Source organism: Chroicocephalus ridibundus, chromosome 4, assembly GCF_963924245.1.
Source record: "Chroicocephalus ridibundus chromosome 4, bChrRid1.1, whole genome shotgun sequence".
In the NCBI taxonomy this organism is placed as follows: domain Eukaryota; kingdom Metazoa; phylum Chordata; class Aves; order Charadriiformes; family Laridae; genus Chroicocephalus; species Chroicocephalus ridibundus.
The window spans coordinates 55,713,834-55,740,796 of NC_086287.1; the positions used below are offsets into that span (position 1 = coordinate 55,713,834).

Consider the following 26,963-nt stretch of genomic DNA (forward strand, 5'->3'; position numbering starts at 1 on the left):
ATGTGTGATGTCCACAGAGATCCTCAGGAGGTCTGGGCTCCTGCACAGCTGGAGTGTGCATACTCGGAACTCATACCTGCAGATGGTTCCTTATCTGAAATGAACCCTGTGCTTGGCTTTATTGCTGCCGTGATCCAGATGTGTATGTTTCCTGTTGCTGCGCTTGCATTGTCTTTAAGTTACAGAAATTGTGTTTACACAGCAATGACGAGGGAGATGAGCTGTGAAAAGAAATCAAGTCCAACAATTCCTATTCATACTGTGTTTGAGTTTGAACTAAAGTTTGGATCCCATACTCTTCTAAAAACTTACTCTGCTCCCACATTCTGAGCTGACCAATCTTGCGTATTTGAATTTCACCACCACCCCAGGCCACTTCCAAATTCCTAGTCACAGTGTCAGTTGCAAAAAAAAACCCCAAAACCCCCAAAAAATCACAAACTTTTTATTCTCCACTTAAGTGTAATTCATGACACCAATAAAAGCTCTTGGTCTCAAATTCTATCTAGCGATTTTAAAGTTATAGTCATGAAGTCAGCGCTGCTAACAGGCCTGACTTACCAAATGTTCTAAATTCTCAACAGCAATTTGAATATTCTCTTACCACCTACAGGATTAGGTGTGTGGGAGGATGATCCAATAGACAGGTATCAGCTACTTGCAGGGGTGGTGAGAAGCATATTTGATTTTGTAGAAGGAACAGACGAATTTCTAAAGCCTGATACCCACCAAACTAATTAGAGAAGCAGCACTCCTACTACGTTCCCCATATACTATTTTCTTTCTCTGTGTTTATCCAGTTTAGGTATCTTTTTCATGAGACAGATCATGGGGCTGCTTCTGAACGGTACTGCATCTCTGTCGTACTTTATTTTGCTTTTCTCATATACTGCAAAGGCAATTAAGGTGTAGGGGGAGGAACACAGTAAATATGAATCAGTACTGCACCAAGTAATTTACTGATCCACAAGTCTAAACATTTACATAGAAGCAGGCCGGATGATAAACTGAACTGTAAGAACAGTATATAATTCAGCACAACTGTTTTTGTAACCTTTCCCATGGCTTGCCTTTATAATGCCAATTTCTATGCATTACTAAGTTACTAAATCTTTACCTTTATAAATAATTAAAATTCATTCTGCCTGGTGACTAGAATAAAAGTTTAGATTCTTCCTCTAAAATGAAATGTAACTTTTTGGGTAGGTGGGGAAACAATGCACTTTATGAATTTGCACTGTTTACTGAGGTCTTCCCTGCTAAAAAATGAACATCGTTTCTGGATGTGAAAACAAATTAATAAATAAAATTAATATATAATATTTTCTATATGATAATATAAATATCTAATATATAAATTATATATTGTAATGGCAATAGTGAATAAATAAATCAAATAAGAACAAAATGGTGATCTCTTCTGAACTGAGATGTTTGAGAGATTTTCTCAGGAAGAAAAGGACAAACCCACAGATTAACAGATTATATAGAGGAAGCCTGTCCATTTATTTCAAAAGCAGAGATTTTATAAAAGAAAGTGGAACTATTTGCTAGTAAATACTATTCTTATTACAGCATAACAGTTTCTAAAAACGTTTTCTTTTCTAGTGTACCAACTATACACAAGAATATATTTCTTTCTCACAAAAAATAAGTTTTGAGCAAGTGCAAACATTCAATACAAACCACTGATTGAAAGCATTCAGAAGAAATCTATTTGAAAATACACAAAAATGCATCCCCTTCAGTATATCTTTTGATACCATTCAAATCCTCCCAGAATTTGTTCTCATTTAAATAAGCAATATTCCTCACCACTTGCCAAAGAGAAACATGTGTTTTAAATATTACATTCCTTACTTACAAATTATTTCTTCAGTTTCCAAGTCCCTCATTAACTTTTTAGCAAACTAGCACTTTACAGATTACATTTTAAACTGGAGAACTTTTAACAAGAAGGCTGAAACAGTTTCTTCAGCTTTTTACACAGAAGAATACAATAGCACAAAGTGCTGTGCCGACTAAAATATGTTTTGTTTAAGACAAAAGCGGAAGTTGAAATTTTTTTATTACAATAAAAATAGAACTTATTTGACTTGTGTAAGTTATTTGGCATTAAAAAATGACTGCATTATTTCACTCAAAAAATAAGCAGCATATAATTTGAAAGTTATGTGATTTAAACCAGACCAGTCATTTCTAACTAAACACTGGTGATTTTATGTTACAGTCTAATAACGGCTGTGGATCGAGACCCCCCTGTACAAATCGGTCTGTGGACACAGAGCAAATCTATTCTGTCACTCAAAAAGATTCCAGGAAGGCCCAGTGAAAGTCATGAAACTGCCTTCAGAATAAAATATTACCTGACCTGAGCACAGCAGTGAAGGCCAGGATCCAGCCTTTTTGGAATGGTAGGTTTTAGTATTTTTCACCAAGGTAAAATTAATTATTGTTATTGTCCCTTCTAACCTTTTCATGAAGAAAGAAGTACGTTAATCACCCAGGGGCCAATTTTATGTTCCAGAGACATAAACGTAGACATTCCCCTCATGGTGAGAAAAGAACACAGGTCTCGTTTCCCAATACCAGCAGTAGCAGCTGCCTGGAAGGGAGTCATCAAAAGTGCCACTGAGGTGGAAGGAAGTTTTCCATGTCTCACATTTAGAGGAGGAAAAAAATACTTTGATGTTCCACAATTTCAGTTAAGATAACCCTGAAAGGGACTTGAAAATAAAAATGTTAATTTTTCACCCTTTGTGAGCTCTAGAGTTGTGTCAAGCAGTGGACAGAGTAAGCAAGTCACCCCATTCAGATTATGACTTTTTCCATATCATTTAGTGTGTGTATACCTCCCATCCTCCTGCATGAATGTCTTCACCATCTTGGGGCAGCACAGGTGGGAACAAGCCATACTGCAAGGTCCTCTTTAGATATAAACCTGGAACGTGAACAATCGTTAAGTTGGGCAGCTGTAAATTAGTGTTATCAGTGGTATGTCAAGGGGAAGAATTTGGTGTTATTTACCTGACAAAATACTGCACAATGTGGAAATACAAAAACTTAAGGATTTTTTGCCCCCATTTGGATCCACTACCAATTAGCTCAATGGAAAACAGCAGGCAACCTGTAGCCGTTTGGGAACTTCCATGGCCACATTCCAGCCTGTAACCTCACTCTGATCTTCCAGCCATTCGTTCCCCCACTGCTCTTCTCTTAATCAAAAACGGACATGGATGTCAACTTCCCAGAAGGAAGAAGGGATTGATCCTGCAGAATTTAGGCAAACAAATACTATGCGCACAGAGGGGTTAACTGAAGTCAGTGGGATTGTTTGCGTACGTTGGATTTGAGGGGATCCAGCCGAAGGGCAATGCATAAGCTTCGGCTACTTCCTGGCCTATGTGATTAACGTTGATTTAAGTCCCCTCGGGGCCAGATCCTATAGCGTGTGCTTAGCACACAAATGCATTGCACTGACTTCCACAGAAGTCGAGGAACTGAACACATCACTGGGTGCATTCAAGTTTGCGCTTGGCAAGAAGGGACTCCAAGTACTTAAAGCTAACATAAGTGATAATGCACTAGTATAACTATTATCTTGTTAGATGGCCAAAACAATCTTCTAAAGCTCTGATTCTGTGGGGGTTGGTGCAGAAAACCCTAAAAAAACCTCTGGGCATCATGGTACCCCTGTAAACTGTATGGACCACTACTTGGATAAAGAAGTTACAGTCATCCCGAGCTGGAGTCAACTGACAGTCTCCAGAAGATGTAAAGGATTTAAGTGTGTTTAGACACCAAATATCAACATGTAGAAATTTCAGCCTCAGGAAGTTTTAATGGAAGAAAGTAGCTTAATCACTCTGTATATTTTGCAACTTTAGCTGAAAGTTTAACATCACAAAATGACATATTGCTATGCAGCTTTAAGAATCCCACAATTGTATTCAATCATTTCCCATGTTTTCCAAGTCTGCTGTTCATTAAAAACTCTTCTCCTGTTTGCAGTTTCCAGTTTTCAAATAGATGACACAACTGATGCATAGCTTAACGTTCATTCTCATGAGTCATAATTAATAAATAATCATATCACATACATAGAATTTTACAGGTACTCTCAAAATGGTTTTGCAGTTCTATTAAATATATAGATAAAATAATCACTGCTATATAAAAAAATCATTTTAAAACAGCTGAACTCTCAAGCTTTGCATAAAATTCTGTAGACACATTCATTACAATCTAGAAACTCAATAAAAATACATTTTAGAGCTCAGTCCATCAAAAATATTCATGGCATTGAAAAGTGATTGTCATTTTTTTACTGTAATCTGTGCTTGCCCTATCTTTGCACTTATCATTTCCTACACTTTGGCAAAGGCTATATTCAATTCAGTTTGTAGATTATGTGACTCTTTAACTCTTTTCTTCAGCTCTAAGACATCTGCCCCGTAAATGTTTAGCGGGGTTCTGTCTTTAATGGCGTATCTTTCCTTGCACTTTCTATAAAATCACAATGAGACACTTTGCAGTTCAGTTACATGACTACAATAACATTGAACCATCCTATTACAGTTGTCTCTCAGTCTTTACTGGTGCTTCTTTGAACACCAAACACCCTTTGTCCAGTGATCCTCAAGCACCTCCTGCCACTTACACTTCACAATACTCTGCTACCCACACGTTTGCTCAGCAAAAAACGGGTGTTAAAAAACGGTCTTAACAGATCGGTGTACCTGAATTCCGCTGCTTAAATCGAAATACCAAATGCGATCAGTCCAAGCTTAGTATTTTTCACAAACTCAGGCAAAAATTCAGGAAAAAATTCCTTCTTCGGACAGTGCGCATATCTGTTGGAAAACAGATAGATGACAGATTGCCCACCAGCCTTTAAAACCTTTGCTGCGTCAAGCCAGTCCTCTAGCCACCAGGTTAAAAGGGGCTTTGCCATAGTGAGTGCTTCACAAACAGCCTGTCAGACTGTGAGCTGGGAATAGGACACAAAGTCTGACAACAAGCAGTGTTTTCAGAACAGGGCACTTGTGTTGAGGGATTGGATCTTGCGCTGTGGAAGAGATGCAGGCTTACAAGTCAATTTAAGTTGGGGGAGCTGCTGCTTATGCAGATGTCATTTTTTGCGGTTCCAAGTAACGGCAAAACTCTGAAAAGTTCACCCTGTTTTCAGGCACAGTTGACCATACCAGTTTTATTACTCTTAACTCTTTACCCTGGATCTTCTGAGCCATGGCATGGCTGAGTAAGGTAGACTGAGACTGTAAAAAAAAACGATAGCCAAACCAACCCAAATATGGAAAGCAACTTAATGCCAAGTATCATGGACTAATTTAGTAATTTTTTACCTATTTTGCATGGACGAAACGATCTCCATCTCTTAGTTGGATAGGCTGGAAAGCGTATATCAGTTTAAGCATTGGGTGAGATGATCAAGACAACTGCTGGATGCTGTTTGACATTTCAACTGCTCATTTCACTGTTTCAGTCACCGTTTGTCAGTGGGAGGCAAGAAAGAAAACCCTGGGTTTTCTCCCTCTTGGAAGAAAATACCATGTAATAAAGTTGCCAGCATCAGTGCATTTCCATTCACTTTTCCATTCTTTAGGGATGTCAGTTGTTCAGATGAGACATCCAAAGACCTCCTCATTCTGATTTATTTTCTTGGGAGGAAGGAAAGAAGACAAGAACGGAGCTTATTTTATTTGATAGAACTTCGATAGCTGTAAAGTTCTATGAAGAGACTGTAATCCAACTCCAGATAATCTCTGCTGAAGACTAAGAAACGTGGAAGAACCAGAGAATAAGATACAAAGGCTCAGAAAAAGTTGTCATAAAACAAAGCCTACGAAGAGTGGCACATAATGAAGAGCTGTCAGCACTTTTGCTCCAAACTACTGTACATTGCTATTTGCTGCTATTAAATAGCTGCCATGGTATTCACTGGTTTTCAGGATGAGGATATAAAGTTTCTTGTATTAAGTTTTATTTTTTTAGGGAAAAAGCAGAAAGCCCTTCAATGTTATATTTTAGCCTACTTCAAGAAAGCATCTTCAAAAATTCTAACATAGATTTTCTTTTGGAAGAAAGGATCACTGTCTTCATCAACAAGCACAAACAGGTTCATGCATCACAAAACCAGGTGATTCAAAATGCTGAACATTTTCATCAGCAAGATAAAAAACTATTTTGTTTACTTATTTTGATTTACACTGAATTAAGTTGGGAAGTTTGGATCTGTTCCTCACCAAGCATCTTATTTTAAAGTTCATAGGGTGAATCCAGCTCTAGTCAACGGTGACAGGACACAATAGAAAAGATTTCAGCTTTCTGTTGACTGCAAGAGGTTCAGATTTTTACCTTCAATGTTTAAGATCTCCTGCCATGCACTGCTGCTACTGAATTCTAACTGCAGCTCCTAAGAAAAATCCCAGGGAAACATAAAGCTACATTATAAAGAAGAATGAAGTGATGGACAGTTAGGGTTACCCCAGCAGATGACACGACTACAAATAGGTTTTAAATACCTGCAAATAAACTGGTATATATTCTGATGTGTCCTGACCTCAGGTACTATTACATCAGCTGAAAACTATGCCAGATCAGACATACACCTTATGCTAAAACAAAATATATAAGACATATAGTCACATGTTGTAACTTTCACTCAATGCAAATCATTAAAGCCCTCATTTTATGAAGCACATTGCAGTCAGCCTTTGGAATTTCCAAGTGGAAGCAGCAACATGATGAAGTCTCATAAAGCATACTACGAAACTAAAAACGTGCCAATGAAAAATAGTGACTTCACTAAAAATCACACAGAAAAAAGTTACTGCTATTAAACTGAATTTGAAGACTTCTCTTTTGTCCTGTAGTGCATGGGTACACCTCTGGCAAAAATCCTAAATCAAATATCATGTGTCTGCTGATGTGGACAAAAATCACAAGACGCAGAAGCAGCTCAACTGTGTCTACAGACAAGCCACAGAAGTCTCTTCACTTGCACTAGAAAGTCAATACAGGCTGCCAACATTTCTCTGTATTTAGTTTTATATCTGTCATTTCTTTCTCTATTCATTTGGGCACTTAAAGGATATTTCTAATCCTTTTACTATGCACTTGGGCCTTAACAGTAGCCTCAGCAAATTAGGTTGCCTATTATTTTTTTTGTACCTTCAAAAAAGAAATCTTCACACGATCTGGTAAATGAAAGCAGCAGAGAAAAGGGAGCAGATGAGGTACTTTAAAAAAAAAAATTAACCACAAAACCGTGTTATCTGTTCCTGATAAAATTATTAAGCTTCTTGAACACCTTTGCAAAGATGGCCACCATCAGTAATGTACAAAGTGTATTTATTCGGGTATTCTCTACAGAAGTTTCTGGACTAAGATTTCCCATATGATCCCTCCTGAGAAGCTGCTAGCCTACATGTTCTTCACACTTCTCCACACTCAATTTATTCCTGCAAATTAAACATTAAAAAAGGTGCAGGATAAAAATTAATTTAAATCCTAAAAAAAAACCCAAACTCCCCTACCCAAATAAACTATCAGCCTGATTTTGTTGGTCTACTGGACTGCCATTAGAATTGTAACCAGTTCCTGGGGTCAGCATGTTCCACCACCTGCAGCTCTGCTCTGCCTCCAACTCTCTCAAAGAATTCCATGGAAAAAGCCTTTCTAGCCTTGCCCTTGCAGGTGGGCCAGATTTGTAGGCAAGTCAACACCACCCCTCTTCCACAGCTGTCAGGCCCTACGTAAGTAATTGAAGCCAGAAGAATAATTTTTGAAGACTAGAGCTCTGAATTGTTCATTTTTCTACTGATAATTATCTGGTTTTATTTAGCATCTTATAAAGCAAGGCACAAATGTACAAAATCGCATCTACTAAGTCAGGTCATTTTTATATATATTTACACAATTATCATAATATAAAATGTGCTTAGACACTGTCATAGCACAACAGTAGAGGAACCGAGGACAACCTGATAATAAACACAAATACCAGCTCCTACGTTTCTGTTTGTGCTTCACCTGAAGGAACAGATTCATATGCAGATACGCAAAGCAATCCAGCCATCGTCCTTTATTTTCCCACCCCTCACAGAGATCAAACTTTGTTGCTAAGAAGCTGAGGAAGGAGTAAAAGGCAGTAGACCAGCACCCAGAAGAAAATGATGAAGTAGAATAGCTCTGGCTGCTCAGCAATTGTAATCTCATGACTTGGTGCTGGAGTCTCACTTGCTTCCAAGTCCTTTTTCTTCCTGAAAACGGGAGAGAATTTGATAAGAGGCAGGAAAAGGAAGAAAAAAACCTCACTGTTAACATTGACTTTAAAGATCAGGGGGCAGACTAAAAGACAGCAGTTTAATGAACCATTTCAATCCAGTCAGTTGGAGTCCAAGCTAGACTACGAGGTGCATAACGGGCTTTAGCAGTGTGTTTCCTTAAGAGTGCATAGCAATTAATCCTCTGAAAACTCTGGACAAACTCTCAGGTAGTTTAAATACGTGCCATTACAGTACAGTCCTGTGATGTAAGGTGATTTCTATCAGTCAAAAAGTTCCCCTTTTATATTCAGAATGGTAAACAGCTCTGGGCAACACATACCGCATTCCACAATTTTACTTAGACACTGTATCTGACTCAGTATACTTTCTCTAAATCATCTACTTTCAGAGCTTCTTATGTCAGACACCAGAACATTAAACACAAAAAGCCCAAGACTTCCAGAAACCAATTAGAAGTTGGGGTTTTGTAGGACAACTCCAAAATCCCAGCCTTCCAAAATTCCAGCTTTGGTTCATAAGGGCGAAGCTGAGCTGAGCACTCACGAAGCCAAGAACAGGTCTTATTTAAAAAGGCACAAGATGGTACACTCATTTTATAACTTTGTGATACTATATGAATCACCCTCTGGCAGACTATTTTTTAAATCTACTTTTGGAGGAAACTGGCTTTTGGCCTGTTTTAATGAGTCCTTTTTCTGGCTTGGGGCATCCCGCTTTTTCAGATATTATACTGGATACATATCCTAAGTATTACACAAAACTTGCTCAGTATCAGCAGTCTGCAAACAGGCAGAACTGTGACAACTATTTTTTTTTAACAAACAGAAGCGTGAGACTGGGTCACTAGATCCTGATAATATTTTGTGTGTTTTCTGCATTTAAATGCAAACATCATTTTAACTCGAAGTTCTGGGACACACTACTCAGTATCAATTGAGAGGGAAAACATAAAGCAATCCTTATTTCTCATAGCTATGTAGACCCTAATACCAAAGAGATACACACTCTGAGTTCAGGGTCCATCACAGCACCCTAAGTCTAAACTAAACACATACACAAATTACAGGAACTGACGGGTGCTCTAACAGAGGCCAGAACTCTGTTGAATCATTTTTCCCTAGCACTGACCATGCTAAATATTGCCTTGACAGTCTTCCAAACCTGGAAAGAGTCATTACTGCCAGAGGACCTCATATTTGAAGTCCTCCCACTCTTTTCTTAGTCTGAAACATGCACCATGTGGGGAAAGTGCTCACAGTCTTTCTTGGGCAGCTGAATCTTTCAAGAAGAAGCATTTTAGTCAAGGGGGAGATCTAGCAATGAAGAGGTTTTGTACCTTACACCTGTGGGGAATAAGGACTCCGAGCTGCTACACACAATGTCCAGTCAGTCTCTACCATTATAGTTAATCTTCCTTTCCCTTTGTAACATTCTTAGAAGTACCTAGGAGTTACGGATTCCTTGCAAAAGGCTTTGTCTGAATAAGAACCACTCACCCAATGATTAATGGATTTTCACCCATATCGGTCATCTTCTTGTTTTCACCACAGGTTTCCTTAAACAAACAAACAAACAAACCAGGAATAGATTATATGAATAAATGAAATTCAGCATCTTGCAAAGAGGGAAGTTGTTTGTGCATCCTTTGCAGAGTATATCTAATGTGGGCTCATATAAAATGGTAAGTCTGCTTATAAATTTGTTCCCTGCCGGTACGCACACAGAAAAGGAAAAAATTTGTGAAAGAAGAATTTTTTGCATTCAGCTGCTTTCATTCAGTTAATCAGGCTCCCCCATTCATATATATTTCTAGTAGTTCTGACAGCATTGCAAAACCACAGCATCTATGTGAAACCTCTGTTTCATTGAACATTGGTGGCAGCATTTCCATAAAACTCCAAGAAGGTCACAATTTTATTTGGTGCTGAAAAGAGTTAAAAACTAAAAATCCAGAGCTCAGTCGTGTCGTGTGCTCTCAAGAAAACAGTGTGAATTACATCTGCCATTAAGGATGCGGTTTCACATTACAACTAGAATTCTTCTAGGGCTAGCTGCTGCTATTGAGAAATTATAATACACTACGACTGGGAAGGAGAGGGCAGGAGCTCAATCTTTTCTAAAAAGTGCAATTCAAGAGACACTCAGCATATTTACAGGGCAATGACCAGGATGCCGACGTACATACAGAGAATGCAAAAACTAAAAGAAACTGGAGCAGCAAATAAAGGCAGCTTCAAAGAAGCCGAATGTCGCAGCTCTACCGTTACGATGAAGTAAGCATCAAAGTTACAACAGATTTAACTGCAGTATTAGATACTCCTTTGGGGGTTTGTTCAAGGTTCTATGAGGTCCAGTTCCAAATATTTGGGAGAGTTCAATAAAGCTTTTCAGCTCTGCCTGGTTTTGGCAAAAAAAATTATTAGAAGCCACAGGGCTTTTGGATTATCACAGAGTTTATCTACAGAGTAGGACCCTTTTGCAGTATATGAACTTTTGGAGTTTAAGAGAAATAAAGAAACAGTGATAGAAAAGTAAACTTCCACATACTTACCTCAGAAGTATTAGGAGATCTTTTTCGGAGATGGATGTTGGAATCACTGTCGCTGGTTCTGAAACGTATGTAAAACATACATTTTTTATGAATTTTTTAAATTCATAAAGCTAAGTTTTATTTTGACTTCAAAGAAAACCCTGGCAATTGCACATGCTAGTTTTAAGTTACGCAAAACCACAAATATGCATTGTTGCATGTATTAGAACACAGACTTGAATTTATCAGTAACATTAAAAATATAGCTTTGGGAAAATCTGACCCACAATAAAAAAGTCCATATGCTCAGATTGGAATCTTTTCTGAAAAATTATATCTGATAGGGGTTTTGGACCTTTGACATCATTTATATTTAAGTGAGAGTATACCCCAGGTTTTATGGCTGGCTGTATAAATAAAAAATTGACAGACCTTGCAGGGAACAGAAAGCTTGAAGAAGGCAATGGATTTTTCTAAGCAAATTCTTTCAAATTCATTAGAGTGCTTTTGTGATAAACACCAACAAATTACAGTTCATGTCCCACTCAAACACATTACCTAAGAACTAAATTAGAACGCAAGAGGAAAGAGAAGTGAATGGAGAACAATTAGCTGAGTGTCCGTCTCTGTACCGGGTCTGGTTGGGGTGCAGATAAGTTCCCCTATGGCAGCCCCTATACTGCTCTGCTCTGTATGTGAAGCTGAACGGTGTTGGTAACACACCAGTGTTTCGGCTATCGCCGAGCAGTGCCCGCACAGCACCAAGGCTCTCCAACCCTCCGCAAAGGCCAGCAGGCTGGGGGTGGGCAAGAGGTTGGGAGGGAACATAGCTGGGACAGCTGACCCAAACTGACCAAAGGGATATTCCATACCATATGAGGTGTGCTCAGCAATAAAAACTAAGAGAAAGGAGGATGCTGGCAGAGGGACACACACACACTCTTGTTATTAAGGCATTTGTCTTCTGAAGAAACCACTACACCTACTGAGGCCCTACTTCCCAGGAAGTGGCTTGATATCATCTGCTGGTGGGAAGTACAGAATAAGTCCTTTTCTTTTTTGTCTCCTTTTGCGTTGCTTCTACACATGGCCTTTGCTTTTTTTTTCATTAAATTCCTTTTACTTCAACCCATGAATTTTTCATCTTATTTTCTTCCTCCACCCTGCTGAGGATGGGGAGTGAGAGAGTGGCTTGGTGGGCACTTGGTGGCCAGCCAAAGTCAACCTACCACAGGTTCATTCACTTGTTCATCGACAGAAAGAAAGGCCAACAAATATCTATTGGAATGAAGCAGTGTTACACTTCCACATAGTGTCACAATGCACATGGATTATTTCATTTACATTACAAAACACTCTTTCTGTTGGAAAAACAGTTATAACACTGCCATGTTCAAAATGCACTGGGGTTCCAGTTCGGTTTTGTGTAACCAAGTTTGTATAACAAAATCAAATCAAGTGCCATTGGCACTGAATCACTCATGTTTAAGACAAACACACATGCTTAAGATAAACACAGGAAGAAGCCAAAGAGTCCCAGTACACTGCTCCTAAAAGAAGTCTACAAGAAGCATCCAATGGACAGGGCACACTTCAAAAGACCAGGCATTCATACCAGTTAGGTGTATTTAAGACAAAGTTAATGTAAAATACCTGGTAAATTCCTGACAATCGGCAATTTCTTCCAGTTTATCTTGTGACAGAGCAGTAGTGGCAACTTCTGAGATCTGCAAGTCATCTGCTTCGATCATATTTTTCACTTCTTCCTCCCTATTGCTACTTTTTTCGGGTCTCTTTATGGCTATTGATAAATCCTCTAGATGTTCTACTATGGCCTGCTGAAATTAAGAAATATTTTGCATTAGACAACAAGACTGTTTCCCTACCCTTCTAAATATCTTAGTGGTGTAACCTACTCAGAGGATAAATTGCATGTAGCACAAGACTGAAAGTCTCACTAAAGAGAATAAAAAGCAATTAATTTCTTGAAAATCGTATTAGATACACTGAGCTATAAAGTATCATCAGTTCAACATACATACAATTAGTTGTCAGTTCTTTTTATATAAGAAGGCATGGGTCTTTGAAGTAATCTGCTAAGACATTTTTTAATCTATCCCAAATTAGTCTTTGAAGCTAACAGCAAATTAACTTCATTACTCTAGTAAGTATCAGGACCAAAACATGTCCAAGCAACTTGTCTAAGCAACATGCAGAGTAACATTAAAGGGACATGCATTCCTGAAAAACACTGTCTAAAATTACTGTGCTGGAAAACGTGTAAGACAATTCAAAATCAGTGTCTGCAAGAAGAGAGGCAGTAGCAAATTGCCTAAATCCAATACACAGAATAATGACCAAAAACTCCCCCTGCTTTCTCCTCCTCCAGTGTAGACAAGCCTTCATTTTACCAACATAACTTATGCTACTCAAATTGGTTTAAGTTTTTGTAGTCAAACTTGTTTGGATTCCGACAGAAATTACCTTTGCCTGTATCCTTGCTATATTAGCAATACTACTTTCTGTTCATCTCATTACAAATTATTAAAAATACCCTCTATGATAATCTTTTATGTCTACAGATTATATAGGACTTTATAACTCAACTACTAAACTCTTAAACTACTTTAAAACATAATTAAAATCCATATTTTTGCAGTATTATTAGTATTAGGGCTTATTCTCTCTTTTAATGTCAGATCTTCTTAGGGATCTGCAATTCCATTCATTCCAGTAGAGGGCTGTGGCAAACAGCGTTACCAGACAGGAAACAAAGTACATTTTACATATTTTTCTAAAACACTGCAAAATGAAAGCAAATGAAAACCACTGAGGTCAGATGCTAGTCCTCCATATATGCACAAAGAAATGCTGGTAATAAAAAAATTAAATACCTCAGGATGTTGTGGAATAGTGGAATCTTGGTGGTTGATAGCCTTTTTGCCATCTTTTTCAATTTCTAACTCTTCTCCTACTAGTAATGGCACTTCTTTTTCATCGGAAGAATTTATGTGACTGTTAATGTCCGCTGTTTCCTCCTCACCATTCTCAGTATCCATTTCTGATGGAGGGACACCACCTAGCTTATTGCCTAAGTCTGGCTCTGGAGCATCTTCCTCATAGTTCTGTTCTGGTAGGCCCTTCTCATGTAAAACATCCGTTACTGTTTCAGAAGAAGCTTTGTCATTTCCAGTATCATAACCTTCAATACAAGGTTCAAGGTAAGCGTCCAAAACTGCTGATATGGGAACATTATAATGTGGATAATAAAAGAGATCATGGGGTATTACAGACACTTTCGAAGAACTGGGTAGCACTTCTTCTGAAGACTCAACTTCATCAGAGCTGTCCAGATCTTCTGAGGTTTTAGGTACATCTGAGAGAGAGTCATCAGACGTTTCATGCTGTGTAGATAGTTCTTGGCTTTTGAGATTAGAACCATTCAGTGAACAATGGTTAGTTTCTGTTGTCTCAAAGAGAGGTGATTGCTTTGTATGTTCATTCTGTGGAAGTTTCAGTATTTCCTCATTTAGAAGATGAAGAACGTACTGATGCGTATCTTCTTGTTTTGAGGTATCTTCTGGTAAAAGAATTGAAGTTTGGGGTTTGGTCTCTTCTACTTTATTTATGGATTCATCTGTAAGTATACCTGAAGTCCAGGATAATGGACTCAAAGAAGAAGTGTTGGCTGAAAGGCTCTTAGTTTCGTTATCATATTCCGTAGAGGTCTCTTTAGTTAGTTCTTCAGAGTAGTCTTCAAAAGAGTCAACAGAATTTTTCTGATCTGTCAGAACAGCTGGAGAAAGCTCATCGTTGTGTTTCAGTGGATCATAAGATGTGCCTCCATCACCTGGCATGAATTTATCACTTAGAACCTCCCAAGAGGAATTGGAATCAAAACTGACAGATCCTGTAATTTTCAGTGAGGTAGGCCTCTGAGGCTCCTCTTCAGACATTTCCTGTGCATCACCTAACACGTGACTCAATTTCCCATTACATTTTTCAGGAACGGTTTCTGATGGAATGCTCTCAGGTGTGTCATGAATATGAACCTTTGGAGGAGCAGGATGACTCCTTTCATGATTAACAGTATACATGTTTTCTTCACTTTCACTTAAAATCAAAATTTTGCTCTCTTCTTCTGAAGGTGTGTCTTTGATGTGGACATATGTGGACTCAATTGGAAGCTCCTTGTCAGGATCTGTAAAGTCTTCCTGTAAGTGATGATACACCATTGAAAGACAAATCATACCTCAGACACCATTTTACTTTTCCCAAACACTACAGAAAGAGTAACTACCTAGCCCATCACCTCATTACCTTGTGAATGGCCAATGACTCACTTATTTTGAAAGTAGGGAAACCAATTTGGCAAGTCAAGTGAGTTGAACAAAGCTCAGTGTCAAGAAGACACTTGTACAGGATGATTAGAAGGCAGACAAGCCTACTCCTCAGTTGTTAATGTACTCATCTCTCCCTGCTGCACCTGTGGAGACAACTGACTTGGCTTTTTGACGCAATCCCAAACCTTGGGAATAAAATAAATCTAACAAGTCAACTAAATCCACTGTGAAATATATTAATATGCTAGATTATTCCATTCCAACAGACTGTATTTTTTTAAAAAGTAGGCTTTTTCTTTGTCCATTAAAATGCCCACAAGTCTTAATGCCAACAAATCTTAATGCACATCTAATCTAATAATCATAATTAGATTATTATAATAATTTTAATTCCAGTGACTTTAGTAATGCCCACTGATTTTATAAGATAAAAAATACATACCAACTAGAACCTTCAGTCAAGAAATGAGAGGAAATGCCTTTTCTGTAGGAACCATCATTTACGTGCAGGTACTCTGGCAGAAAAACTTACCCAGCTACTCGAGGGACGCTGAGTCCCTTAGGAACCCTTTCAACCCAAGATGACTATGTTGAGCTAGGTTTGTCTGGAAGGACGAACAGCCTCCAGAACAGTTTTTTCAACTTATCTTCTCCAGTTCCTGGGACTTCCCATTTTTCCTAGAGTTTTCTGTCTCCTGTCCTTTAATTGCTCTATAAGTTTATCCTCTGTTTCTCCAAAAAACCTTTGTCAATCCCTGTCGCTGTCAGTCCCTGCTTGCTCCTCAGTTTTTATTTTTGATAAAGTTTGCATTACAGTCCTGGTCCTTTAAGCTGTAGTTTATTTCATGCTTACAATAAGTACTTGTGACTGCTGTATTGGCAAGATTCAACCTCTGGTATCTTGCGTCTAATACCATATCTGCTAAATTTCGGTTGATTATGGCTCTCAAACTTGAGAAGATAGAAGTCACAATGAAATTCAAAGTCCAACGAATCACCATAGATGAAGGGATAAACTCCAGCCTTATTCTGAGAGTAATATAGCAGAGTAGTAACCAGTTCTAACCTCTGAGAGTTAGAATCGGATGTAAATGTTTAAAAGCACAGTTCTACCTCAAGCATTTTAGCAATCGCCAATGAAAGCCCCTTTGACTGGATTTAACAAAAATGTGAAAAATTAAAACTGAGTTTGTAGTTTATTTTAAATAGCTTAGAAAGAGACCTAGAAGATAAATACAGCAATATCTGACTTTATTAAGTACGCCAAAGCAAATTAAAGAAATGATGTGATGTAGGAGTAAACACATACCCCTTCCAGCTCCGGGAAGTGTTCCAGAAATTGCGCCACGTATGTCACAATTGACTGCTCGTCGGGTGACTCCACCATGATATCTATGGGGACAGACGCAAGGGGCTTGAGCATACACGGCTATAAAATGCTCTTGCAGAGGCACAGATCATCAGACAGTTACCCAGCCTTTATGATGAGAGAAATAACGGCTACACAGGCTTTTCTTTCTCTGACAGATCAGAGAAGGTAGAATCCTATCCGCCCCCAAGGAGCTTACAAATATGACTGGAAGCATACAACTACAAGCCAGTGACCAATTAATTTGTATTTTTCTTATCAATCAGCCCAACGCACTGATCACATCAACAGCCTAATCACTGGGAGGTTTTTGGTAGGTATCACAATGCAATACTGATTCATTCATGCTAGTTTGAATGTTACCCAACAAAGCTGATGTAGGCATTTCACCTTCTGGTTCTAGGAGCCGAGGAACACCCAGCTTATTTTGTGCTATGCTGAAAGCATCCTCCAGGTTTTCTCGAGCCGATTTCTCCAGTGCTTGCTTCATGTCTACCAAGGTAGACTCTATTGCTTTTATGATAGCTAAGAAAGCAAGGCCACTCCTCCAGCTGCTGGCAAAGTCCTGAACTGCGACACCGTACCTGAACAGAATTACGTATAGGTTACATGAGTGGTTGTGTTACAAAATCCAAAGTAAAGGCATCATCATTTTCAAAGACTCCTGAAAGTCAAAAGTAAGGTTCCTGAGTTGCGCTAGTCACGTCTGAGATCTTTTTTGGATTTTGAAATGCACAAAATACATCCATAAAACACCAGGATTCACAAACTGGATCTGTGTGGCTAACAGCTGACATCAACCTGCTTGTAGGAAGTAGTTAGTAAAAACAAAGCCCTCAAGAACTCAGCAACCACATTTAACATTCACAAAACCAAATGTCCCTGTGATTCCTGTTTCTGTTGCTCTCCAGCATTTTAATGCCATAGCTTGGGAAGACTGCCAACACTTAAGTATTTAAAAACATAAGCATAAATGATTCACATTCCTGTGTACTTGGCCTTCTATAGCAGAAAACTGTGCTTTGCCAAATGCAAATGGTGTCAGTATATGTATAAACCACAAGTGTGTTAGATGCCGAAAGTTTTGGAGGAAAAAACAACCATCGAACTTGCAACGAAATACAGCTCCAGAACAGAAAATTCTGCACAGGTCATTGGATAACAGAATTACAATGACGCTATTATGTTTTTAATAGTGCAGCTGCAAGAACAAATTTCTCCTCTTAGATGTTCTCAAATTGTACCCCTTTGACTGGACTGAAAAGTCAGTGGCCTTTACTTTTCTGGTCCTCGCTTTCCTTGTACCCGTTAACGACATTATCAGCATTATTTTGACACTAAAACTGTGCTTCCATTACAGACTGCACTGGCAGCAGTGAACTACAGATCTCAGTGGGAGAAGTTTTATCTACACAACGAGCACCCTTAACTTCACTGGAGATAACCAAGGGATGATGTGGCCCACAGGACCAAGTATTTAGGATATAAATTTTTATCTTCAACACTAGATGCAGAACGTTTGCGTTCATAGGCAGATTTGGACATATAAATCCATAAACAGACAGAAATGCCAAATACTCATCTGTCCAACTTATATAAGTAAGTTTAACCCATGGCCTCTTTAAAACTCTCTGGCAGTCATTGCTTCAGGTAACAGTGTATGTAAAATACACTCCAAGCATTAACACATGCACTAGACATCTTACACTAAAGTTTTTTAACCCAAAAGTAACTCTGCCAGGTTAAAGCATTACTAGACAAAATGCTTTGGCGAAAGAACTGCTTTTTTATTACAGAGGACAGAGATGTGTTGAGCAATGGAAATGGACCCAAACATTACAAGTTCATGAGGAGCAACTCAAGATTCACCCCCTTCCTCTCTAAATTTTGAATGATAGGATCATAGAACAGTTTAGATTGGAAGGGACCTTAAAGATCATCTAGTTCCAACCCCCTGCCATGGGCAGGGACACCTCCCACTAGACCAGGCTGCTCAAAGCCCCATCCAGCCTGGCCTTGAACACTTCCAGGGATGGGGCAGCCACAGCTTCTCTGGGCAACCTGCGCCAGTGCCTCAACACCCTCAGAGCGAAAAATTTCTTCCTGATAACTAATCTAAATCTGCCCTCTTTCAGTTTGAAGCCATTACCCCTCATCCTATCACTACATGCCCTTGTAAAAAGTCCCTCTCCAGCTTTCTTGTAGGCACACTTCAGATACTGGAAAGCCGCTATAAGGTCTCGTCGGAGCCTTCTCCAGGCTGAACAACCCCCCTCAGCCTGTCCTCAGAGGAGAGGCGCTCCAGCCCTCTGATCACCTTTGTGGTGAGGAAAGAGGGACTCTAATATGGGCTCTGTCCTTCAAGGCACTCTGCAGCACACAGAGAAGCTCCCTCAGGGCTGCTGCTTAATTCAAAAGGCTGTTGCTAAAGTCTTTCAATATATTTATTTTTTCAGTTCACCCCGTGTTTATGCCTACCCTTTCATTAGCAAAAGGTATCAAATAGACTGCATGAAAGCCAGGGGGCAGGGGGAGGAGGAACAATCCTGTTTTAAATAGCTCCAAGCATATTAGTGCAAGTTAACATTTAACACTCAAATCCTGAGGCCAGCAACGCACATGGCTTCAAGGTCAGATGGCCACTGGAGACACCCGGCTGTAGTGATCTACCCCCCCTGCAGAGACCTTGCGCCTGCAAGAAGCAGCCACAGCACATGGTAACACACACAGAGGGCAGGAGAGAGAACACAGATTTAGCTTCAAAAGGGCAGGTGGCAAAATACATTTTTCCATGAGGCTCTGTTAGCTTACTTTCTGGTTTTCCGCTGAACCCAGATTAAAAGGGCTCTGATGGCTTTCCGCTGGTCCTTCACAGTAATGGACATGTTTCTCTCCACGCTGGGAGTGCTGGGGTGGGACGTGTCTGACTCGGGACCGCTGGGCCCAGAGGAGAGGCTGGAGGAGGAGGAGTTCCGGTTGAGGTTGCCCGTCAGCTCCTTAATCTGCAATAAAAGGTGAAACACCCAGTGCTCTGGTTTAACGCCGGCTGCACGGAGAACTTTAGTGCTTGTTTTCATGCAAACTTGAAAGATAACAGTGCCATAACTGAATTTTAAGAGGTAATTATAGACCTGTCCATTATAACTCTGGACTTGTATTGCACAGGCGTGACAGGCAGCAGCAGCCCAGCTGGTAACCCCGGGAAACAGAAAGGGCAAGGTACCAGTTCAGGCTGAACTGAGCAAAGTCATATTAAATGGAAAGCAAAGAAACTTGTCCTTGAAAGAAAAGTTAGTTTAACTGAAATTGTTCTTTCTTTTCCCAGGACTTGCTTGAGTGAAATTTTTTTAGTCAAGAAAGGGTGACCTGCAGCAGCGCTCCTGTCCTGCTCAGTGTTGATATTTGAGTCCAAATCATCCACTCTGCTGCTTTGAGGTTCCCCCTATCCTCCCTCTGCTGCTGGGGCAACAGATGCTGGTCACACCATCTCTGCCTGTGAGTCTGTCTGGCCAAAGCGGTGCTGTGTCCCACTGTTCAGCTCGAGGAGCCCAGCCAGGGAAAGAAATCCCAGTGCAACTTCGAGATTGTTTTTTAAACCACTAGCCATTTTAGAAATGAGTCCAAGAGAATGAAAGAGCCTCACAGTCTTATGAGAGCTGCAGAAACCCTCCCTCCATCTCTCTCTGTTCATTACAATTTGGTATTGTCTAGAAGGACATTTTCAAAATACGTGTAGATTAGGGAGCAGTTTTAATCTAAGCCTGGGGCTAAATCAATTTTCAGGCTCAAATCAGTTTTATCAGTTCCAGGCCCTTCAAGATCTTTCATTTGGCTCTCTACATCAGTTGTGAATTTTTGCCATGTTGAGTAAGTCTCCGGAGATCAGTGATTCTACGTGGAATTTCCCACCACATTGGACCAAATCCAGAAAAGGTTAGTGAAAATAAACTGTGACCTGGAACCAAACCCAAGACGTTGGTTCAGCTCCAGGGAATCTGGAGCAGAACCCTGAGAAGGCACAGGAGAGAAGGAAAAGTAGTAATCTGAAGCTCTAATTCTGGTCCAAGTCAAACAAGGGCTTAAATTATCTCCTATTTACACCAAAATACGTCCAATGAAGTAAAATGAAAGCAGCTGCAGGTATAAAATTAGCGTATATTAGGAGGGAAAAGCTCCGGTTTAGCATGCTTAATTATGTTCTTTAGGATTAAAAATCAATTTAAAAATCAGTATTCAGCTGGAATAGATTGATACTATGAAGATTGTTCACTTATGATTAAAGTATTCAAGTTTTATTACCTGAAAAAACAAGATTATATTCCATATTAGTCCAAGTACCAGAGAGGAATTTCCATCTGCTATTTCTGCTGCATCGATGCTAACAAGCTTTACCTGTAGAAGAGATCATAAATTCAGAGCCAAATTCAATGAAGCAAAGTGAAAAATGCACTGAGACTACTGAATATGGCCAGAACACTTCTGCCACTGACTGGACAGCCAAAAAGCAAGACTGAAATCTTGTGTTAATGATAATTTGCCCTGATCACAACCACCCTGCTCATGGAACTCTTATCGCAAGCCCCCAGCCTGGTCTCCAGAACAGAAGTGACCTCAGTTCTGCACCCTCAGGACCACAAACGTGTATCTCCATACAAAAAAGGAACGAGATGGTGCCCCCTCCAGTGGATCCTATTCTTAAAAAGTAGAGAGTCGATTCTCATACAAAAATTAAAATCCTAATAAGATCTGCTTACTTCTGTTTTGCTATGCATCTCCCTTCTCCTTGCTTATCTCACCTTACACAGCTTGTCAGAGAGTTCTGATTAAATCAGTAGCAAAGGATAGAGTTGCCTAATCCAAGCAAACCCTAGACTTTCCCACACTGTGGTTTCTTCCACCTGATAACACCAGGATGTTATTCTCTTAGACGACACATGCCTTTGGCAAAGGTCATGGAGGAGGGAGGAAGCAAGGAAGCTGTCAGTACTGCACATGACACCCAGACCCAGTTAAACCTAGCATACAGCCCGTTTCTCACTGAGAAGTCCTGTACACGATGAATCACTTTGTGGCGCTTTACCCTGCTGCCCCAGTTCCACAGAAGTGTACGCTGACGGGTTCCACCCATTGTGGTTTATTATCTAACCCTGAAGCTCTTGGCAGCCAAGGCATTTTGCCAACACTTTCATCACCACCCTTCACTAACCGGTTTGGTTAAACGGGGAAAAGGAAAGCAAAATAACTTTTTATCTAGTGGTTCGCACAACAGTTTTCAATCTTAGCAAGAAGACACCTCTAGCTGTCATATTTCAAAGCTCACATTTCTTGCTAGCTCCAAGGTATTGGGCACGGCAAAACCTTGAAGACCTAGTACATTTGAATAGCAGTTTCTCCAAAATGTGGAGCGAGTGGTATCTACCATTAGACTGCTCCCAGTGTCAGCTCTGTCCTCTTACTGCTGCTTATGTTTGTCACCCAGCCCAGTAGAGATGCCCGGCTGTAACACAATGGCTGCTTACTCTTAAGAAAACAAGAAATCCATAGAAAAGTAGGTGTTTTAGCACCGCTAATTAAAGGCCGCCTGTGTCCAAGGCTCCTCCTGCCCGGTCTTGCTCATCGAAGCTCTGGGTTGTTCCCTACAGAGCTCCTGGCAGCCAGATGTGCTTCAGCTGCAGCTCTGCAATGTGTTGATATCAACAGAGAGAAAAAAATCTCATCTGCCAGTAGGCCTTAGCTGGATTGGGTAGAAATCATCAACTGGGAAACTGTTAAGAATTCTGAGAACTTGTAAAATATTTCTTAGCAGTTCTATAGCAGGACACGTAGACCCACACATTTAGGGCCAGAGCAGCCCCTACTGGTGGAGCTGCCAAAAGGAGACTGGAACACGTGGAAGTTACCGGATAACTTCTTGACTTTTCACATCATCTCCTGGGGAAAAAGGCCAAGGAGGTTAAACCTCCCACTTCTACCAGGTCGTAAGGAATCCACGAAGGCCTCACGGTATGCTCGTTCCTGCGCCGGGGTTGCAGTGACTCTCCTGCGTGACTAGCCCTGCTGCAGGATCTCTGGAGCAAGAGCTAAGCTCATTGCAGGGAAGCAGCAAAGTGGCATCAGTTGCTGCTGTGACATTCCATGCAAGGTAGGGTTTTGCCCCCGTGTACACACCGGATCCCTCCTCACCCATAAAGATTAAACCCTATAGAGCCCTTGCACCCTGGAGTCAATAGGATCATCAATTACATTTCTTTCCCAGATGGTATAGTGAAGAAGTTGCAAAACTTTATTTCAGATACTAGATAAAAAAATATCTTTCCATACAGCAAGAATGCTGCCGTCCTTTATAGGAAATAATCCAACATTTCTTCTCTCATTCTGAAAGATCTAGGTATACCATGTATAGGAGTTGTTACATGGCTGGGACTTCTCTTGACCCCATTACTTCTCAGCATTTTTCGAGAGCAGACAGCCTTAAAGAAACAGGCTACCTCCATAGGGCTTTGGAATAAAGCCCCAATGGGAGAAATTAAGAAAAAAAAAAAAAAAGGCATGAATCATTTCAAGCTGCAGGGTCTGATCTTGCTTGGTCACTTACAACTTTAGGAGGTGATGTTGCAGTAGTGCCACACGGACTACGAGGGAAGTTATATGCTTATAAGGTTTTGATTCCTGGAATTATGCATTTATGTCATGTTCCCAGATTTAATTTTCTCTTGCCTTTGACTCACGATCAGCTGCTGCAGCAGTTTACCAGATAAATACATGATTTGTAATACTGAAAGTATTTCTGATGAAAGAAAGGCATCTACATTCAACGTAACCGAAGTAATGCCACTAAGACCCAGTTCATAAAGATTACTTGCATTTCTTTTTATTTTCTTTTAATATTGGGTTCCTGATCCTTTAATCCTGTTGAACTTTTACATTATAAAATGAACAAATAATCCTTGTTTTAGACTCTGTAGGTGTTCTCTTTGGGCATTTTTATGTGGCTTTTCAGCCTTGCTGCTAAGGTAAGTCACAGTGCCTTTAAGCGGTACATTCCTCTTACGTACAGGCAGCACATCAGACTAGTTACAATTACAACGATTACAATTTGCAATATACATCAAAAGAAGATATTAAGACCAGACTTTTGAAAATACTCACGTTACTGTCCTCCAAGAACTTAAGTGCTTTGGCTATGTTGTTCAAACGGAAAATGCGATGGGTTGAAGATTTGTACTCGTGCATCTAGAAAAAAATAAGAGCCGTGCTGGTTTTAGAAATGCTGGAATTACTCACCACTACATACAAAGCTTAGAAAACCTACAAACACAGAGGCAAATTAAAGTTAAGGAAATCTACCCATATAAAATTATTGCCATCTTTTCTGATCAGTAAAGTGCTTCAACTACATGATCTGCCCTTGCTGTAGCAAAACAGGGTTGGCAACCAGCGTTCCTGCTCTCCAGATGTTATCACTCTCTTGGACCTGCCACGTTGATTATTTATGTAATCGCTCCCCAACCGTGTTCAGTCACAGGATCAAATTTACCTGAAAATTTGTCATAATAGATTTATTTTTTTGTGTGTCTTGAATTATATTAAATGATCCTAATTAGGAAACGTGAGCAGTTTCTGTAGCAGGCACAGGCAGGTGGGAGGCAGAAACCTTAACTTTGGCAGAGATGAGACAGATTTGTTGCATGCCTGTCTCCCTGCAGTACCACTTCGGCACACTGTTTTTATCACGTTTTATCACACCTAACTGCCAGCGCAGCAAGTCCGGCCAGCAGACCTTACCTCCTTCCTTGCCCTTCGCCCTGACCTCCCGGGGCACAGCCTCGGGATGTGATCCCCCCTTCAACTCCTTTCCAGCCTGGCTCTCAATACAATCTGTCTGAATGCACACAAGGGACGCTGCTGCTTCTGCTACAGCTCCCCAGAACTGCAAGAATATTAAAAAAATAAGGTGTGACCACAGTGGACATTCACGCTGCAGCATGCAGGTGGTTCAGTCACTGTAGAGCACCACCAGGTGATTGCAAGTGCATCTGCAGCGGTGAGATGGCTACAGAACGGGTCTCTCCTCTTACCCAAGTGTGCCACCACACAACCTTGCTGACAAGGTTGATATAGAAAGAAAACATTAAAGTCAACTGCAATTGGCCGTTTGTATTTGCACTGGGTGTTTCCATTTCTGGTATGCGGAACTTTAAACAGCTCTTACAAAGCAAGGAGGGGAGAAAAAGATTCTGGTAAGTGAAGCTTTGCCCTTCTGACTGAGACCAAATCAGTAAGTCTAATGAAACCTGAGCCAGGATACCGGAACTAAACTCACAGCTACACCAAGCACCAGCAGACCTAGTGAGTGTCATAATGATCTTAGGCAAAACAGAAACAGAATTCATGAATTAAAAAAAAATGCAGTAAATATATCTTTTCTTGGTAATGTGACTTGGGTGATCTCCAAATGGAAAATGGGAGCATTAATGTATTAAAGCCTTAAAAAAACTGAGGGGTAGGAACATATACACAGATCGCACACCATTTACACCTCATTGTTATATATTTTCTTGAAATGTAAGCTACAACTCAGGACACCAGCCTGTAACATAAGGAAATCACAACAAAGTTGCTGAAATTCTTATTACTATACCCAAGACACAGGACCAAATGCACCCTTATTCCTTGGATGTCCATACACTGTTGCAGTAACATAGAGAGCTCTACACCTACAGAGGTTTCTCCCTCTTGTATACATACCAGCTTTTGTCCTGACAGGACTTCCAGTAGCGCCATCAAGATTTTGCCATCTTGTATATCAATAAACAAGTCTTTCACTTTCAGAGGAGGCTTGCACTGTGAAGAAAAGAATCCAGGTAGCTTTTAAAGCAATACTGCTTGGTAAGTCACCACGATTTCAGACAGTAAGGAGGAGAACTTTACAAGACAGAGATACTAGAAATAAATCTTAGCCTGCAGGAAGAAAGGGCTGGCTATTCTTCACATCAGTGGAAATCCTGTGCTAGGAATGTCGGGGCTAAAACTCACGTAACTGAGATCAGACAAGGACTTATTCCAGATTTCCCATAACAGAATCACACCCTAAATACCCTGCCTAGGAAGCAACCACCCAAAGGTTGGGTGCTGATCCCTCAGACTAAGACACGTCCAGCAGAAATGAATCTCCTTTTATGCCCTAAATAAGCCCAAGATACAGCTTGGCCACAATGTCCTGTCTCCTCTGTAAGGTTTCTGGTGGTGCCATTCTATTTCCCAGTATTTTCTAAGTACTTTAAAAAGCAATTTCTTGTATTGTGTCTCTCTCTTCTCAGCAAGCTCCTCCAAAGGGAACCATCTCCTTGCTTCACCGTGGTGTCTGATGATGCGTGCACCGTGAGGCACACAGCCAAGTCAGCTCAGCCCTCAGGGGAAGTCTCAGCTGCAGCAATTACGCTCTGTTCAGGTGTCACTCACTCTCTTGTCCCTAAAGAGCCAAGTCTCTTTATCTTTGGTTGGCCAATGCCCTACTGTTCAATTAAGCAGCTTCTGGCAAACTGGGACCATACATTTTTGTTACTAGCCTATAATCTAGTACTCCGTACTTAAAAAAAGAAAGGAAAGTTCATTTCAAAATTAAATAATCTATCTGAAAGCCTCAAACCCAAGCATTTTGTTATTCTTTCACTACTTTAGACAAGAACCACCAGAACTCAGAAGATGCAGATGACTCCCAACTATCCCATGACCAGCAAGAGCCAGCTCCTCTCAAAAGGTGACCCAAATGGGATGGTCTGCTCCAAAAGGGGTCACACCACAGCATAAGTTTCCTGAACAAGTACAAGAAGACTTCACTGCTGCCCTTAAAAAAAAAGACGCCACTCTGCACAAAGTGCTGCTTTGAGGATAAAGGCAGAAGCCACCTTCCTCAGTTGGTGTCCTCAGGGAATCACCTGTAATTAGAGAGAACTTTAGCAAAGCTCTCATTATTTACATGGATATGTTTATTATGCCACTTCCAGGAAAAACATTAATATAGCAGCAGACTTCTGCCCTCTCTTCAGAAAAGCATTTTTTTGGTTGAATCAGAGAGGAAAAAAAAATAGTATACGCTCCAGAGAAAACATTTCACCTGCCCACAAAGTTTCTAAGGCTTCATATGCTTGGCACAGCAGAATTAACAGCACCCTACAGCCTTTTTCATGATCTAATTCCTTCTGTAAATCAAAGACCTTCTCCACAGTCACATATTTGACAACCTTTTCTGACAACTTCCAAAATTGCAGTTAGTTTAAAGCCCTAGAGCCTGATTCACGAAGGAATCACGTAACACTGTCTTGGTTCTGAGAGACCTTTGGGAGCAACTGCTAGTCAAAACATTTCCAACTAGCCTTATTCTGATTTTCCAGTGAGATTTAAGAGGATCC

At 40.2% G+C, this 26,963-nt stretch overlaps 1 protein-coding gene across 1 annotated transcript in view; it reads right to left on the bottom strand.

The window, feature by feature from the left end:
- Positions 1–1,482: 1,482 nt before the first annotated feature.
- The window catches only part of CLMN (calmin), a 77,992-nt gene continuing 52,511 nt past the window's right edge, over positions 1,483–26,963 (bottom strand). The window contains exons 3-13 of the mRNA XM_063332721.1: positions 25,300–25,395; positions 23,701–23,784; positions 20,851–20,943; positions 19,363–19,553; positions 16,942–17,135; positions 16,492–16,574; positions 13,734–15,053; positions 12,493–12,677; positions 10,861–10,918; positions 9,806–9,864; positions 1,483–8,282 (exon numbers count right to left, since the gene is read on the bottom strand). Coding sequence (XP_063188791.1) covers positions 8,129–8,282; positions 9,806–9,864; positions 10,861–10,918; positions 12,493–12,677; positions 13,734–15,053; positions 16,492–16,574; positions 16,942–17,135; positions 19,363–19,553; positions 20,851–20,943; positions 23,701–23,784; positions 25,300–25,395 — 2,517 coding nt within the window. The 3' untranslated portion in view covers positions 1,483–8,128. The remainder of the gene's footprint in view (positions 8,283–9,805; positions 9,865–10,860; positions 10,919–12,492; positions 12,678–13,733; positions 15,054–16,491; positions 16,575–16,941; positions 17,136–19,362; positions 19,554–20,850; positions 20,944–23,700; positions 23,785–25,299; positions 25,396–26,963) is intronic.